The following is a 14396-nucleotide window of genomic DNA, read 5'->3' on the forward strand; positions in this document are numbered from 1 at the left end:
TAAAGGTCTGGAACTTAAAGAGGAATTGCTATTGAGAATATAGTTTTTAAACTGTTGTTGTCATCTGGAAGCCATGGTGGTAGTCATGGTGGTATTTGCTATCACCCAGGGAAATCAAGGAGAACAAACATCATTGCCTAATCCAGTGCTAGGAACATAAGAGCCTGATAAATATTTCATGAATGCTTAATAAGTAAAGAAGGGAAGGAACTGAGTTTAGAGTCTGGAGGAACACTGATGTTGAAAGAATGGAGGAAATGCCAGCACAAGAGAGAGGGAGCGACTTATAAGACAGAAAGTAAATTGTGAGACAGTGGTATCTCCAGACCATAGAGGGGGAATTTCATAAAGGTGAAATTCCTTGCTACAGAGACTAAGTAGCATGAGGACTGCAGGTGGGTCAGTGGAGAGCCCTTGTGGGATGACTTGGGGGCCCAGGGAGGGATTTTGGATGAAGTTGAGGGATAAGAAGTGAAGGCAGGCAAAGAATAAGGGCTTTCCCTTTATGAAACTCTTCAGGGAAAGACAAGAAGGGAACTGGACATACCTTCCAGGAGATGGGGGCCAGAGGAAAGGCTTTAGCATGCAATTAGTACCTCCCGCAGTGTGCAGAGAGATCTATAGAAGAGATATGAGTATCCGTGGCTCCAAGGGAAGATTTCTTCCTCAAGCTCTCTGAGTGGTGGGAACCAAACTGGGGGGTTTGGAATATGCATACGTACCCTTTCTAGAAGATTCCACCATTATGCAAATCTTTCAAGTCCTGGTACTGTGTGAATTTAATGGTCTCTTTGTAGGGGCCACTAGTTACCCAGAAATATGGATTCTTTTCTTTTTTCTTATTATTTTTTGTGGTGCTGGAGATCTAACCCAGGAGTTCACCTGATAGGCAAGCACTCTACCACTGAGCTACATCATCATCCAAGTTATAGATCTTTTATCCCTTAAAGCTACCTATTTACTTTCTGATATTATAAAAATTTAGAATGTCTTCTATATACAAATGCCACAGTTCCAGTTGATTTATAGCTGTGGGGGACAAGGAAACCTCACCTATGGTATTCAGTCTAGGGCTGTGGATAATTAGTAGGTACCCACCAATCTCTGAACTCAGGAACCAGATAGATTCAAATACATTTTTGGATAGAACTATTTGAAATAGACTCAACAAATTCTGATTCTTTACCATCTCAAACTCAGTTCAGGTTAGACCTTACTGTGCATTACCATCTGAACTGGCTATCCGAACTTGGAATCTGATTAATTTGAATTACTAAAAATAGTTTACTCTCCTAACTTCTCTCTCCTGTCCTTTCTTTGGGAGACCTAGGAGTTGTAGGAAAGAAACAGGATAAATGTGAGTCTAAATAAACCATTTTCTGCCACTGATTATTTTCTATTAGATCCATTTCACTGGGCGTGGCTTCCTCAAGCAAAAGTTCCTTTTTCTGAAGAAACAAGAAACTTGGTTCTGCCATATATTTCTGACATGAACTTTGTGCAAGATTTATGTGAAGATCTTTATGAACTTTTTAAGGTAAATAAAAGTTTAATTTGTGTATGGAGATGATGTTTGCACATTATTATTTTTTTTTAACTAGGGTTTGAACCAAGGGTCTCACATAAGCTGGGCACACACACAGTACTACTGAGCTATTATGTCCAAACTTTTGTTTTTTATTTTGAGAGAGGATCTTACTAAGTTGCCCAGGCTGGCCCTGAACTTAGGATCCTTCTACTTCAGCCACTCTAATAGCTAAGGTCCCAGGCATGTGAAACTGGGCCTGGCAGCATCATGCTTTTTTATTTATGTCTCACTTAAAACTTACTACAACCCTACAGCATCCTTGATGAAGCTAGTGCTGAGAAAGGTCAAGTTCATTGCCCAGATTTAAAATGCAGACACATGTCTGTCTTATACCAATGTTTATTTGTATTTACCTCTGATACTTGGCTCTCATCTATAAGCCAGGTGCTTGTACAGTTTTTGAAAAGGAAAAAATAAATAAAGCAAACAGTTGGCATAGTGTTTTTAAAAAATGTTTAGTTTTGATTGTTACAAAAAAAAAAAAAAAAAGAAAGAAAGAAAGAAAAAAACCTTAAAAAGAGCTTTTCTTTTCCTTTCTTTCCAGTGCTGGGGATTGAACGTTGGGTGCTGTACAACTGAGCTACATTCCCAGCCTTTGTTTTTACTCTTTATTTTGAGGCAGTCTTGCTAAATTGTCAAGGCTGGCCCTAAACTTGCAATCCCCGTGCCTCAGCTTCCCAAGTCGCTGAGATCACAGACATTTACCATCACACCTAACAAAAAAGATTTTTCCAAGTAGAGCTAATTTAGTTTACTACTACTTGTATTTTGGCTTGCAGTAGAACCTAATATAACAGGATTTAGCAACTTTATTTTCCTGAAGCATAAATTTTGTAAAGTTACACTTACTATGAGTATCTTTTCAAGTGAGATTACATCAAAATTGAGATATTGCTTTCTTTAAAAGTTGAATCTTTACAAACTTACTGTATGAATTATATGAGTTTGGTGATTGCAGTGATCGAATTCTTGAAAAGCCTGAACTCATTGTCTAGGAAATCATCTTAAATCTTTCTGAAACAAGTTGGATATAAACAAATTAAATTTTCCTTGTCATTCTAGGGATATAGAAAAAGTACATTAAGTGAGAATGATCTTGTTATTTTATCAATTGAGAAAAATTTCTAATGACCTTGTTTGCTATATGGAAGAGTTTTTTTTTAATTCTATATTTGTTTCAAAGGTTTTTGGAATAATAATAATTTTTTTTCCTTTCTGTAATAGACTGACAAAAGTTTTGACAAAACTACTTTTGAAAGTCAGATGTCTGTGATGAGAGGTCAGGTAGGTCACTTTTTGATGATTAAGAAAAAACTTCCTGAGACATTATCACTGTAACCTGTGATTAGAAATGAAATTGATTTAAATAGTGTGTTTCCTCTGTCATTATATTAGGCACGTTGGACCTAGTTGAATGTGGTGTATTTAACCAGTTGTCAGTGCCTGCCCCTGAGTCGTTCATCCCATTTGCTCTTTTCCTGAGCTTTAGTACCCTTTATTCCCTCAAGTCCCCTTGTGTGGATCTTCAATACCAAGTTCTAGTCCATTAGATTATTTTCCTTGTGGAACATGTTTGGCTTTGCTAGAGCCATCAGTAAATAACCCTGTCATCAGAGTTGAGTACTGATTAAGAGTCAGGGCACTACATAATTTTAAATCAATCCTCTTACCCTTCCTCCTCCTCAACTCCTCTAATAGAGACACACAGTGTTAGGTCTGTTGGTGTGGACCTACAGGCTAGGCCACCTCACATGGCATCTGCTTCCTTGACTATTCCAAAAGGAAACCTTGCAGTGCAATTATATCATACTGTAAAGATTGACTTTTCGTAAACTCCAAATTAGCATTCTCTTCCTAAAACATACATTGAATTTAAGGTAGCTGTTTGCTATAGTACCTGTGGCAAGGAAGATGAATTTGGCTTTTGCCTTGATTGTGTTCTAGAATTTTAAGAAGTAAATTTAATCAAATAATATATATTTTATTAATTTATCAATACTTATGGCAGAACTGGTAGGATATAGCCCGTTTATATAGAAGGCCTTGAGAATTAGAGTGTTGATTTCATATGGCAGGGATTAGAGTAATTAGAAATTTAGCATTAAAGAAGAGTGTGAAAAGGGGCTTGGGGGTGGAACTGGGATTGTGGCTTAGGGGCAGTGCACTTGCCTGGCATGTGTTAAGCACTGGGTTCGATCCTCAGCACCACATAAAAATTAAATAAATAAATAAAGTTATTGTGTACAACTACAAAAAAAATATGGAAAAAAAGAAAAAGAAGAATGTGAAAAAAAAACCTTATGCTTGTTTTTTTCTCTGTACTCCCTGAAATTATGTGTGAAATTTTGTATGTGCATTTTGCCAGGGATGGGGGTGGGTAGGATTTATATCTCAGCAAAGGGATTCCTAACCCAGAAGAGGTTTGAACCACTGCTGAAGGCGAGGCTGGACAGTGAGTGCAGATTTGCTTAGCAGATGAGGAGTAGAGGGAGCCTAGCTAGGAGAGTTTGGGGCATTTGAGCATGGATAAAAGGATTAGTTGACCAGTAATTATAATTATATTGCAGAAATTTTTAACCATTCCAAAATATATTTGAGTAACATTTTCAAGTGTGAAGAATTATGTCCCTCTTTGACCTTTTTGCTTGAAACAAATTGTCTTGCCATATCACTATGCTTCATCCTCTGGGTTTTTCTTTTCCCTGAAGGTATCCTGTAGTCTCCCCTTTTCTGGGGATATGTTCTGAGACCTTAAATGAATGCCTGAAACTGAATAGTACTGAACACTATATGTACAGTTTTTTCCTATACATACATACCTATGATAAAATCTGACAAACAATAACAATAATAAAATAAAACAATTATAGCAATATACTGAAATAAGTTATTTAAAACATGCATTGTTTATTTCTGGAAATTTCCATTTAATACTTTCAGAATAAGGTTGACTACGGGTAACTGAAATCATAGTTAAGAGGGAACTCCTGTATCTTTATATTAGGAATGTTATTTTAAATAAGCAAATAAGTAAGTGCTATAAATAATATTGTTAGCTTTGTGGATTAAAGTTAGCACATGAGAAATTTAAATTAAGAAATGCTTCCCCAAGGAGGCGTGGGAACGTTCATTTCTGAGGTCAGCCACAAAGGCGTGCCAGTAAGTAGCTGCTGTTTCCATTGTGTTTATTCCTATCCTATCTCATTCATATAGGAACTAACATATTATAAAAATGCTTATAAAAATAGATAAAAAATGACAAGACCAAGATCTGGGGTGGGGAAGGGGAGAAAGAAAATGATGATATCTAGGTTATATGTTTTAATTTGTTTAATTTTATTTTGTTTTTAAATTTTAATTTGAGTTTGAGCTTTCTGATATCTAAAAAGAATAATGTGGGGCTGGGGTTGTAGCTCAGTGGTAGAGCTCTTGCCTAGCATGTGTGAGGCTCTGGGTTCAATCCCCAGCACCACACAAAAAACTAATTAAACAAAATAAAGACATTGTGTCCATCTACAACTAAAAATATTTCTTAAAATAAATAAATAATGTACCCTGATTATGTATGTGTGTGGTTGTATAGCTCTCTGGTTTTAGGTGGGGTTTTGTTTGTTGAAAGTTGGCCTAAAAATAAGATATTTTTCTTTATCTGAAAATAAATCAATACTTATAAAGCAAACATTTAACAACATGCAAAAAATAAACAGCAAAAAAACACCAGTACATTTTATATTCTGAACAACAGAATCATTATTTCAGCCAGTTCCTTAATTCAGTCAAAATGCTCATGTTTATCATTTATAAATATCTCTTAAATTCCTCTCCCCTCCAGTTTTATTCACTATCTTAATGATTTGTGACATGTACAACCAAGCCTTTTGCCCTAGTGTATAGTAGTTCAGTTTTATACACATAACCAGTGACATGCTCTAATTCTTCACATGAGGATGTGGCCTGGAACTAGTATGATGGCATTTCTTAGAATTCAGAACTGGTAATATTTGTAAGAGCTAAATGACATTTTGAATTTAATATTAATTAACAATAGGCAATGATTAGGTTCAACAAAACTCATATTAAGTTCTACCTGTGCATGGAACACTGAATTTCAGAGTAATTTGGTTATGAGAAATATGAAGTATATCTTCCCCATGATCTGAAAAAATGGCAGAAATAATAAAACTGTTTTAAGAAAACACAATTAGCTTGTATTCACTGACTGACAAACCAAAATCTTAAAAATCAAATTAAGTTATTGATGTTAAAGAAAATGAAGCTAAAATTTTAGTACCCCCTAAGCACTTGACCCTTTCCTGGGTGTTTTATGTTTGTTTTCATTTACCCTCACAATAACTACTGTCACCTGCATTTTTTGTGAGGCTCTGGGATCATAAAATGGATCCTAAGAAACATGACTGAGGGGGTCTAAGTCACATGCTGTATCCATGAAATCAGGGATCTGTCTTAGCTTGTCAAATCTGCAGCATTTAGACATTGTGTCTACCTGAGGTCTTTTATCATCTCATTTCTGGATTTATTGACATAAGTCACATCCTTAAATCTTCCACAGTAAAATGAGGACCGGGCTGGGAGTAGTGGTAGAGGGCTTACTTAATATACATGAGGACCTGGGTTCAATTCCCTGCACTGCATGGAGAGGGAGAGAGAACACAGTCTTAAAAACACCTGTGATCCTGTCTTTTGTCAAGGCAGCTCCCTGGACTTGCTCTTGTGCACAAGCTCAAGTCCAGCCCTCCAGCACAGCCAACAAGGTTCTTCACAGTCAGCGTCCAGCCATCGCACCGCCCCTTACTCTTGCTGTTTTGCAACTTCCCAAGCTTCTTAGCTTCTCTGAACTGCTCTTTCTTCCCAGTTCTCAATGGAGCTCTTGTGCTCTGCCCTCCTTGGATGCCTCTCCCTCTTCTGCAAGAGTTTTCCCTTCAAGCTCCAGCTCGGTCTTCTCAGGCTCCTCCTGCCACTCAGGGGAGGCGGTTTCTGCAGCACTCCCCGGGAATATACTGGTGTCATGTTGGACTCAAAAAATTGGTTTTTAAATCAGCCTGTTGAGTACATGCCTATTGGAAAATAGCATAAAACGGATCCTAAGTTAGAATATCTGTGGTTTCGTGTGTATGGCACAGTGATTCTTCTGCCAACTGAAACTTGAGGGCCAGTGAACTAATCTAAAGGAAAGCAGTCTGTATGAAGTAGGTGAGTTTGTGCCACCTGTCTTTGCCAGATCACAGATGTCCCTATCAAGCTATCAGGTGTGACATTGGTGGAGAGCTTCAGTGTTTCCTCTTGCCTGCAGTTTGGTCCATTGTATTTTTAAAAACAAGCCTCTCTAATTAAACATACAATAAAAGGTTTGTGTATTCTTTGAGAAGTGGAAAAAGAAAAAAAACTGGGCAGGGGGAAGGGATCGGATTTTAAAGTCAGGGCACAATTCCTGCAGTTAAAGTGCTTCTCACACTGCACTGCAGTTATTTGCTCCTGTGGCCCTTTGTTTCGGGAGTACAAGTTCTTTCAAGGCTCATTTTGTTTTTCCTTTCTGTTTTGTCCCTTCTCCTATGCAGTGAGCTCTTTGTAAATGTTTATTTAGTAGATAAATGCAAGATTATTGAGTCTCTTTTGATCCAGAGAAATATTAATAGTCAGGATTGTTTTAAGATTGAGTAATTTGTGCTGTTATAATACTTTGAAAATCTATATAATCTTGTGGAGTGACTTTCATTTTCTTGTACCTCTCTATTTTTCAGATTCTCTATAACAATCGTGCATTGTAATTAGCATCAGGAAAATCTTAGATGTTACTTAAAATGCTATATTTAGACTTACTATTTGTGAAATAGAATTTTTAAAAAGAAGAAACTAGCTAGAACATTTCATTCCTTACACATGCTGGTCTCCATTTTATTTTCATGGTATAAACAATGCTTATAACCCTAAATTTTATAAATTCTTTTTTTCTTGTGTCCAAATGTAACCAAAGTGAAAATTTTAAGAGGGAAACTTAAAAGGCATTCTAAAACAAATATAATCTATAACTACTGTTGCTAGTAAATATTTATTTCTGTGATGTATTAAATACTTTGGGAGCTTAACTATCTCATTTATAGTATTCAAAATATTATGAAGCTTATTGGTTAGTATGGCTGTATGTTGACATTTTCATGCTTATCATTATTAACTAGTCTTTATTAAAGAACCAGTGAAGTGCATATTAGATATTTTCGAGTACCTGAAGGAGATATCTGTATATTTAAAGTACATAATAAAAGAATTTTTCCTAATACGCAGAAAAAAAAGAAAAATTAATTATTAAAATTTTATTTTATCTGAACAAAGAATAGACTAGGCTCTAAGCTATGAATTGAGTTTCATAACCTTATTTGTATGCTCAAAGGTAAAAATTCTAGGTATCTTTGAACATGGAATATATTTCTTCCAAGTTTGATTTTTCCTATAATAAACTCTTAAATAAAATTTTATTTGAAATTGGTACCTCCCCCAACTCTCTAACCCACTCTGGGCCTATTTCATGCTTGCCCACCTTCTAGTACATGAAATAATTTACTTAGTTCTGCTTATTGACCCCTTCCCCTGCTAAAAAGAAGGCAGGAATTTTGTCTGTATTTCTATCATATCCCCAGCACTCGGAATAGAGCCTAATGCATAGTAGGTATGCAGTAAATTTATTCGTCAAATAAATGAGTAAGGCAAATATTCAAACTATTATTTGTTTAAGTTCTGTGTCAGATGAAATGTGTTGAACCTTTCAGTTTATCTAGTCTCTGATTTCATTGCTCTTGGACATAGATGCATTCCAAAGTGTTTTAAAGTTACCAAATTAGTAGGTTACTCTAATTTTGTGCATTAAAGACAGAATTATAATAGTTTCTTATCACAATATCTGTTGTGCATAATGGGTGAAATAAAAATTATGGTGGATTAAATGATTGAAATAATAATGTCAGTGGAGGCTTTTTGGCTTCTTTGAATTGATGAAAATCTCTCTTCTTTCCATAGATCTTAAATCTTACTCAGGCACTGAGAGATGGGAAGAGTCCTGTTCAGCTGGTCCAGATGCCTTGTGTGATTGTGGAACGCAGTAAAGGGGGAAGTCAGGGTCGGATTATCCACCCAGGCAGCTCCTTTACCCAGACTGTCCATTGCAGGAAACCGTTTTTTTCCTCCTGGTAGCAGGTGTAAGAGAAACAACTGTTGGGCATTATTGCATTGTTAAAACATTGCAGCAATGTAAATCTGCTGTTAAGAGCTCCAGATGCCAAAACTATTTAAGTCCCTAAAATGGTTACATTTTGAATGTAATCAAAGTTTACAGTTTTTGTCCAAATATTAAATTTCTATATCAGGGAAGAAGTGATAAGTCTTCTACATTGTATTTTTGTAGAAAATATGTATTTTGTGTTTTTGTTAGTGTAAAAGGTAAATTCATGGTTTACACAGCTAGAATGACTGTAATTACTGTATAATTTAAAGTAGAAAAATTAGATATTTGTTGACTTTGAATACAGTGACATTTTCTGTATTTTTTAAACATTGGGAAGAATGTTCTTGTTAACTCTTCTTATGTTGCATTACAAAAGACCTTTGAGGGTGGGTAAATCTGAAACCACTCCTGTGAACTTAAGAGTGGTCCTTAGAAAAATAGGTAAGAATAAAGCAATGCTGCCTTAATTTTAAAAGCTGCTATTTTAGAACTTGAATAAGTGCCGCTAAAGTGGTCATTTTTGGGGACCTAAAAATTAAATATGTTGTTGAAGTGACAGAGACCATTTTCTTTTTTGTACCTTAAAATTTTTTTTGTGAGGGGTGGTAATCAGGAATTGAACCTGGGGTCACTTAACCACTAAGTCATATTCCCAACCCTTTTTTATTTTCTATTTTGAGGCAGTGTCTTTCTAAGTTGCTTATGACCTTGTTAAGCTGGCTTTGAACTTAACAAGGTCATAAGGGATTACAAGAGTGTGCTCCCATGCCTGGCACCTTGGCATATTTTTGATGAATTATTTTGTTTTAGTAAGAAAAAAACATCTAAAAATATTCCCCCTTTAAAAAACAAATGGATAGGGGTCTGGGGTTGTACCTCAGTGGTATAATGCTTGCCAGCATGTATGAGGCACTGGGTTTGATCCTCAGCACCACATAAAAGTAAATAAGCAAAATAAAGGTGTTGTGTCCATTTACAGCTAAAAAAAAATTTTTTTAAATGGATATATTCAAATGAGACTTGAGGGGAATAATGTAAATTTAAGGTAGATCTCTAGTATTTTGAAATTTCACAAGAACCTTAAAATTCCCTTTTGTTTCTTACATGGGATCAAGTAATTAATCAATCAGTACTTCAGAGTCTTGTTCATTTTAGTATTCAGTTAGTATTAAAGTCACTGAAAAGTAAACTGTCCCTAAAGTGTGTATTGGATTGTGTTATGGATTTCTCAATAATAAGTTCTTAAAAATAATAGCGGTGCTTGAAATTATAGATGCTGTTTATAATTAGAGCCGGTTTTAGATTATTAGCCCAAATTAGAGGGAAACATAAGAGGGAACCACAAATTATTTATATTTGATTTTGAAGTTTACTTTTATATTTTATTTTGAATATGAGTATGTCTCATATTCTTGGAATTTGTAACACTATTAAGTCACAAAGTGATTTAAATTAAAATGAGCCTAATATAAAGATGTGATTCCAGAGGAGAAAAGTGTAATTTCTTCTTCAGTCTCAAAGCTAGTAACATCATTACTTGGACTAAACTGGGCAATTTGTGGTCTTGGTCTTTTGTTTTTTAGGTTTACTGTTTTCGTGATTTTTTAAAAATGAGTTATTTTTGTGTAAAAAGCATACTCAAGTGGTTATTTTAGGATATAGGAGAGATCTGCAGTCTCTTCCTCAAATCACTCTTGATATTCATGGATCTGATGAATAAGCATATTGCTGCCTTTGAGGAGATAATTGGAAACTTGTGTCCTATCTTCTACAACCTTCCATTTACTCAGTTTGAGATAAATGGAAAAATTACTGGAAAATCAAAACTCAAAGTACTACCTTTAGGTAAATACTAGTAATCAAAATGTGCCTTTTGAAGATGTATCTAAAAGGAAGGATATCAGTTGTTGTGATGTGGGTCTGACTTTCATAAACATTTTTTTTTAGTATTTTGAGAATTATTATCTTAATTTTTATAATGGAGAACTTAGTAAATTGCTACTGTTTTATAACTTAAAATAACGTGAATATATTTTTAAATGTCTGACCATGATGCAAAAGTAAAGTTGAGATATTTAAGATAAGTTTACAAGTTAGGGTACATTGGCTATGTTTTGTAAACTTTCATGAACTTAATTCTTATTTAAATATTGTGTTTTCTTCAGTGAGTATATTTATATTGTCAACCTAGTAGACTAAAGGTAATAAAATTTATTGTCTTGAGGCTAGATTTCTCCTGTATGTATGTATGTTTAATATCTAAAGTGTTTGTGAACATGCTTATGTTTATAAATGATAGCAAACTACCACTTTTCTTACTTGGGATATTAGTGGTATTGTTTAACTCTGTAATGCAAAGGATATATTTAACTGAAATCTTCATAGTCAGAAACATTCTTAATCTTTTTACATTTCATGCTGCCTTTGTCAGCCCCCTCTATTTGTCACCAGTTGATGACTGTAGAAATCTGGTTTTTTGCATACTTGAAAATAATTTGATTTATACAACTTTCATTTTGTTTGGGGGATTGAACCCAGGGCCTTGTGCTTGCTACGCAAATGCTCTTCCACTAATCTACAACCGAGCTTGCAATTTTTCTATATATTTAAGTACTATGCAATGAAATTTAAACCTTATTAAATCAGTGATGACATGCTCTTTGATCAGGTACCTTGTATGGATATGGGGAGAGAGGTGACTTTGTAGGTTGACAGCCTGCCTCACTGAGTTGCTTGGGTGACTTTACAGACTTGATATCTTAGTGCTTTTCTACCTTTCCAAGCCTCATCTGCAGTTTGGGGCCATGTGAGTTCCTGCCAAGGAGATGTAGAGATAAGTGGTATATGTGACTTCCAGGCTTGGCAGTGAAACTACTGCCATAACTGACCACTCTCATCTTCTTATTTGATTTTAAGCAAAGACTTTACCAGATGGGAAATATCTGGGCACAGAAGTCAGTGCTGGAGAAATACTACCAGTATAGCCTCCTGACTGCATTGGGCTGTAACATGAGCAGAAAGAAGTCACTTTAAAATCAAAAACACATCTCTCTAAAGTAAAATATCAATAAAGCAATTTTACCTGAAGTGTGGTAGTAGCAATGGTTTCTAAATCTCCATAGCTCAGTTAGGGTAACAAAAAATACACGAGATACCATCTTACCAAAAATAGATGACAGATGATCTCTCTAATTCTGTACTTTGAGTAGCTTGGATCAAAACCATCAAGAGCCTCAAGATCACATAGGAACACTAGGTGTGGAGGAGCAATCTGAGAGAAGAAAAGCAGAGCATATGATGACCTAAGAGCCAGGGAACCCAGAATTTGCTACCATCTACTCAGCTTCAAAAGGAGGATCTCCCTCAATTCATAGATACAAAGACCACAATCAAAAGGGGGATGAAGGCTTCCCAGCATTCCATAGGCAGCTAGTAAAAAGGAGCCTGCAGAAAGAAAGGTATGAAAGACACTGCTGGAAACAGAACACACCAAGGGAATGGCCCTGCAATAGAGGAGCGATGGTTCAGATACTGCCAAATGGAAGAGAATTCTGTTAGAAGACTACTGCTAGAAGAGAGTACCAAATGGAAGAGAATTCACAAAGTACTAAAGAGGTTGTGAAACACATAACTTTTGTAATTACTGACAAAACCCTAGAACCATTTTTTAGCTGTGCTGAGAATTGAACCCAGGGCCTTGTGCATGCTAAGCAATGCTCTATCACTGGGCTACCTATACCTCCTGCACAGGACACTTGAGGAAAATCCATCTCAATTAAACATGACTACATTTTACAATATGCTCTGAAAAGAAGTAGGATAACTATCTGTTTAACATAACCATAGAAAATGAAGACATCCCAACCATAAGAATGAAGCAGAAGAAAACAGTTCATTTTTTTCCCCATAGTTGAGGTCTTACTTTGCTGCCAAGGCTGGTCTAAAACTTGTGAGCTCAAATGATTTTCCCACCACAGCCTCCCAAGTAGCTGGGAGAACAGGTACATGATATCATCCCTGGTTCAATCTAACATTTTAATTAAATGTGCTAAAGAAATTTAAGAAATGATAGAAGCTAAGAGCAAAATAACGTCAAAATCAGAAAATGAGATGGACAAGCAACAAGAAGATAAAATGAGAGCTGACAGCTTTAAGGAACTATTGAGTTAAAAACAGGTTTTAGAAATCAAGTAGAAGGGCCGAGTGTGGTGACGCATGTCTGTAATCCTAGTGGCTTGGGAGGCTAAGCAACTCAGTGAGACCCTGTCTCTAAATAAAATATTAAAAATAGGGCTAAGGATGTAGCTCAGTGGTTGAGTGCCCCTGAGTTCAATCCCTGATACCGAAAGAAAGAAAGAAGGAAGGAAGGGAGGGAGGGAAGGAGGAAGGAAGGAAGGAAGGAATTAAGTAAAAGGAACACAAGAGCAAATAGAAAACATCATACTAAGGATAGAAAAATCTAAAACTTTGTATATTTTATATTGTTGCTATAACAAATTGTCACATACTCACTTAGTGGCTTAAAACAATACAAACTTATTATCTGGTAGTTCTACAACTTCAAAAGCCTTGACACAAGTTTTAGTGGACTAAAATCAAGGTGTCCTCATGGCTCTTTCTTGGAGGCTGAAGGGAGAATCCATTGCTTTCCCTTTAGGCTCCCATTCCTAGGCACTATGCCTCTCCCTCCTTCCATTCTCTCGTACTTTGAAGGACTCTGGTGTTCACACTGGGCCCACCGAGATAATACAGGATAATGTTACCCCAACCATTTTTTTAGTTGTGCTGAGAATTGAACCCAGGGCCTTATGCATGATAAGCACATGCTGTACCACTGGGCTATACCCATCAGCTCCTTCCCTTTTCAAAAATTTGCTAACATACAATCTTAATTTTAACTGTGAACTTTTCCGTATTTTCACTGATGCAGTGTAATTAGTCATAATAGTGGGGCTTATTGTTACATATTTGTACCTGCACATGATGTAACAATATAATTTGGGCAATATCATTCCCCAGTATTCCCCCTTCCTCTCCCCTCCTCCCTTTCAGCTTTACTTTTATCCCTAGATATGGACATCTTCAGAGGCCATTTTTCTGTCTTCTCACAGTTCCCATAAGGCCAGAAATTTGAGGAAGATGCCTGCTGTCACCTCTTAGTGTTGTGCTGAAGAGCCTAACCAGTGTAGAAAGGTAAGAAAGAGAGAGGTACAAGGTATAAGGGTTAGAGAGGAAGAAATGACACTCATTATTTATGAGTAATGTAATTATACATATAGAAAATGTAAAAATACCAAAGACAACAATTAGGATTAAAATAATTTTTCAAGGTTTACAAACAAGCAATATTAGAATAAAAGAAAATGTAAAAAATATATAATTTATATAAAGCAGTAAGATCTCTCCACCAAACTATAAAAGCATTGGGAAAAAATTCAAAGATTTAAACAAAAGGAGAGCTATGCCATACTTATGTATTAAAAATATCAAGAGTCAATTCTCAAATTTGTAGATTCAACATAAAAATCCTATCTGAAATTTTTGTCAAAAGCTAATTCTAACCTTTTTCTCAAA

The 14396-nt window shown here is 35.7% G+C and overlaps 1 protein-coding gene across 2 annotated transcripts in view; it reads left to right on the top strand.

Moving 5' to 3' along the window:
• Pi4k2b (phosphatidylinositol 4-kinase type 2 beta) overlaps positions 1-9437 on the top strand; it is a 28436-nt gene extending 18999 nt beyond the window's left edge. For both annotated transcript variants that reach the window (XM_076865122.1, XM_076865123.1), the window contains 3 exons: positions 1404-1537; positions 2813-2872; positions 8618-9437. In XM_076865122.1, coding sequence (XP_076721237.1) covers positions 1404-1537; positions 2813-2872; positions 8618-8791 — 368 coding nt within the window. In that variant the 3' untranslated portion in view covers positions 8792-9437. The remainder of the gene's footprint in view (positions 1-1403; positions 1538-2812; positions 2873-8617) is intronic.
• Positions 9438-14396: the final 4959 nt, after the last annotated feature.

The sequence above is a fragment of the Callospermophilus lateralis genome, chromosome 8 (genome assembly GCF_048772815.1).
Source record: "Callospermophilus lateralis isolate mCalLat2 chromosome 8, mCalLat2.hap1, whole genome shotgun sequence".
Classification (NCBI taxonomy): Eukaryota; Metazoa; Chordata; class Mammalia; order Rodentia; family Sciuridae; genus Callospermophilus; species Callospermophilus lateralis.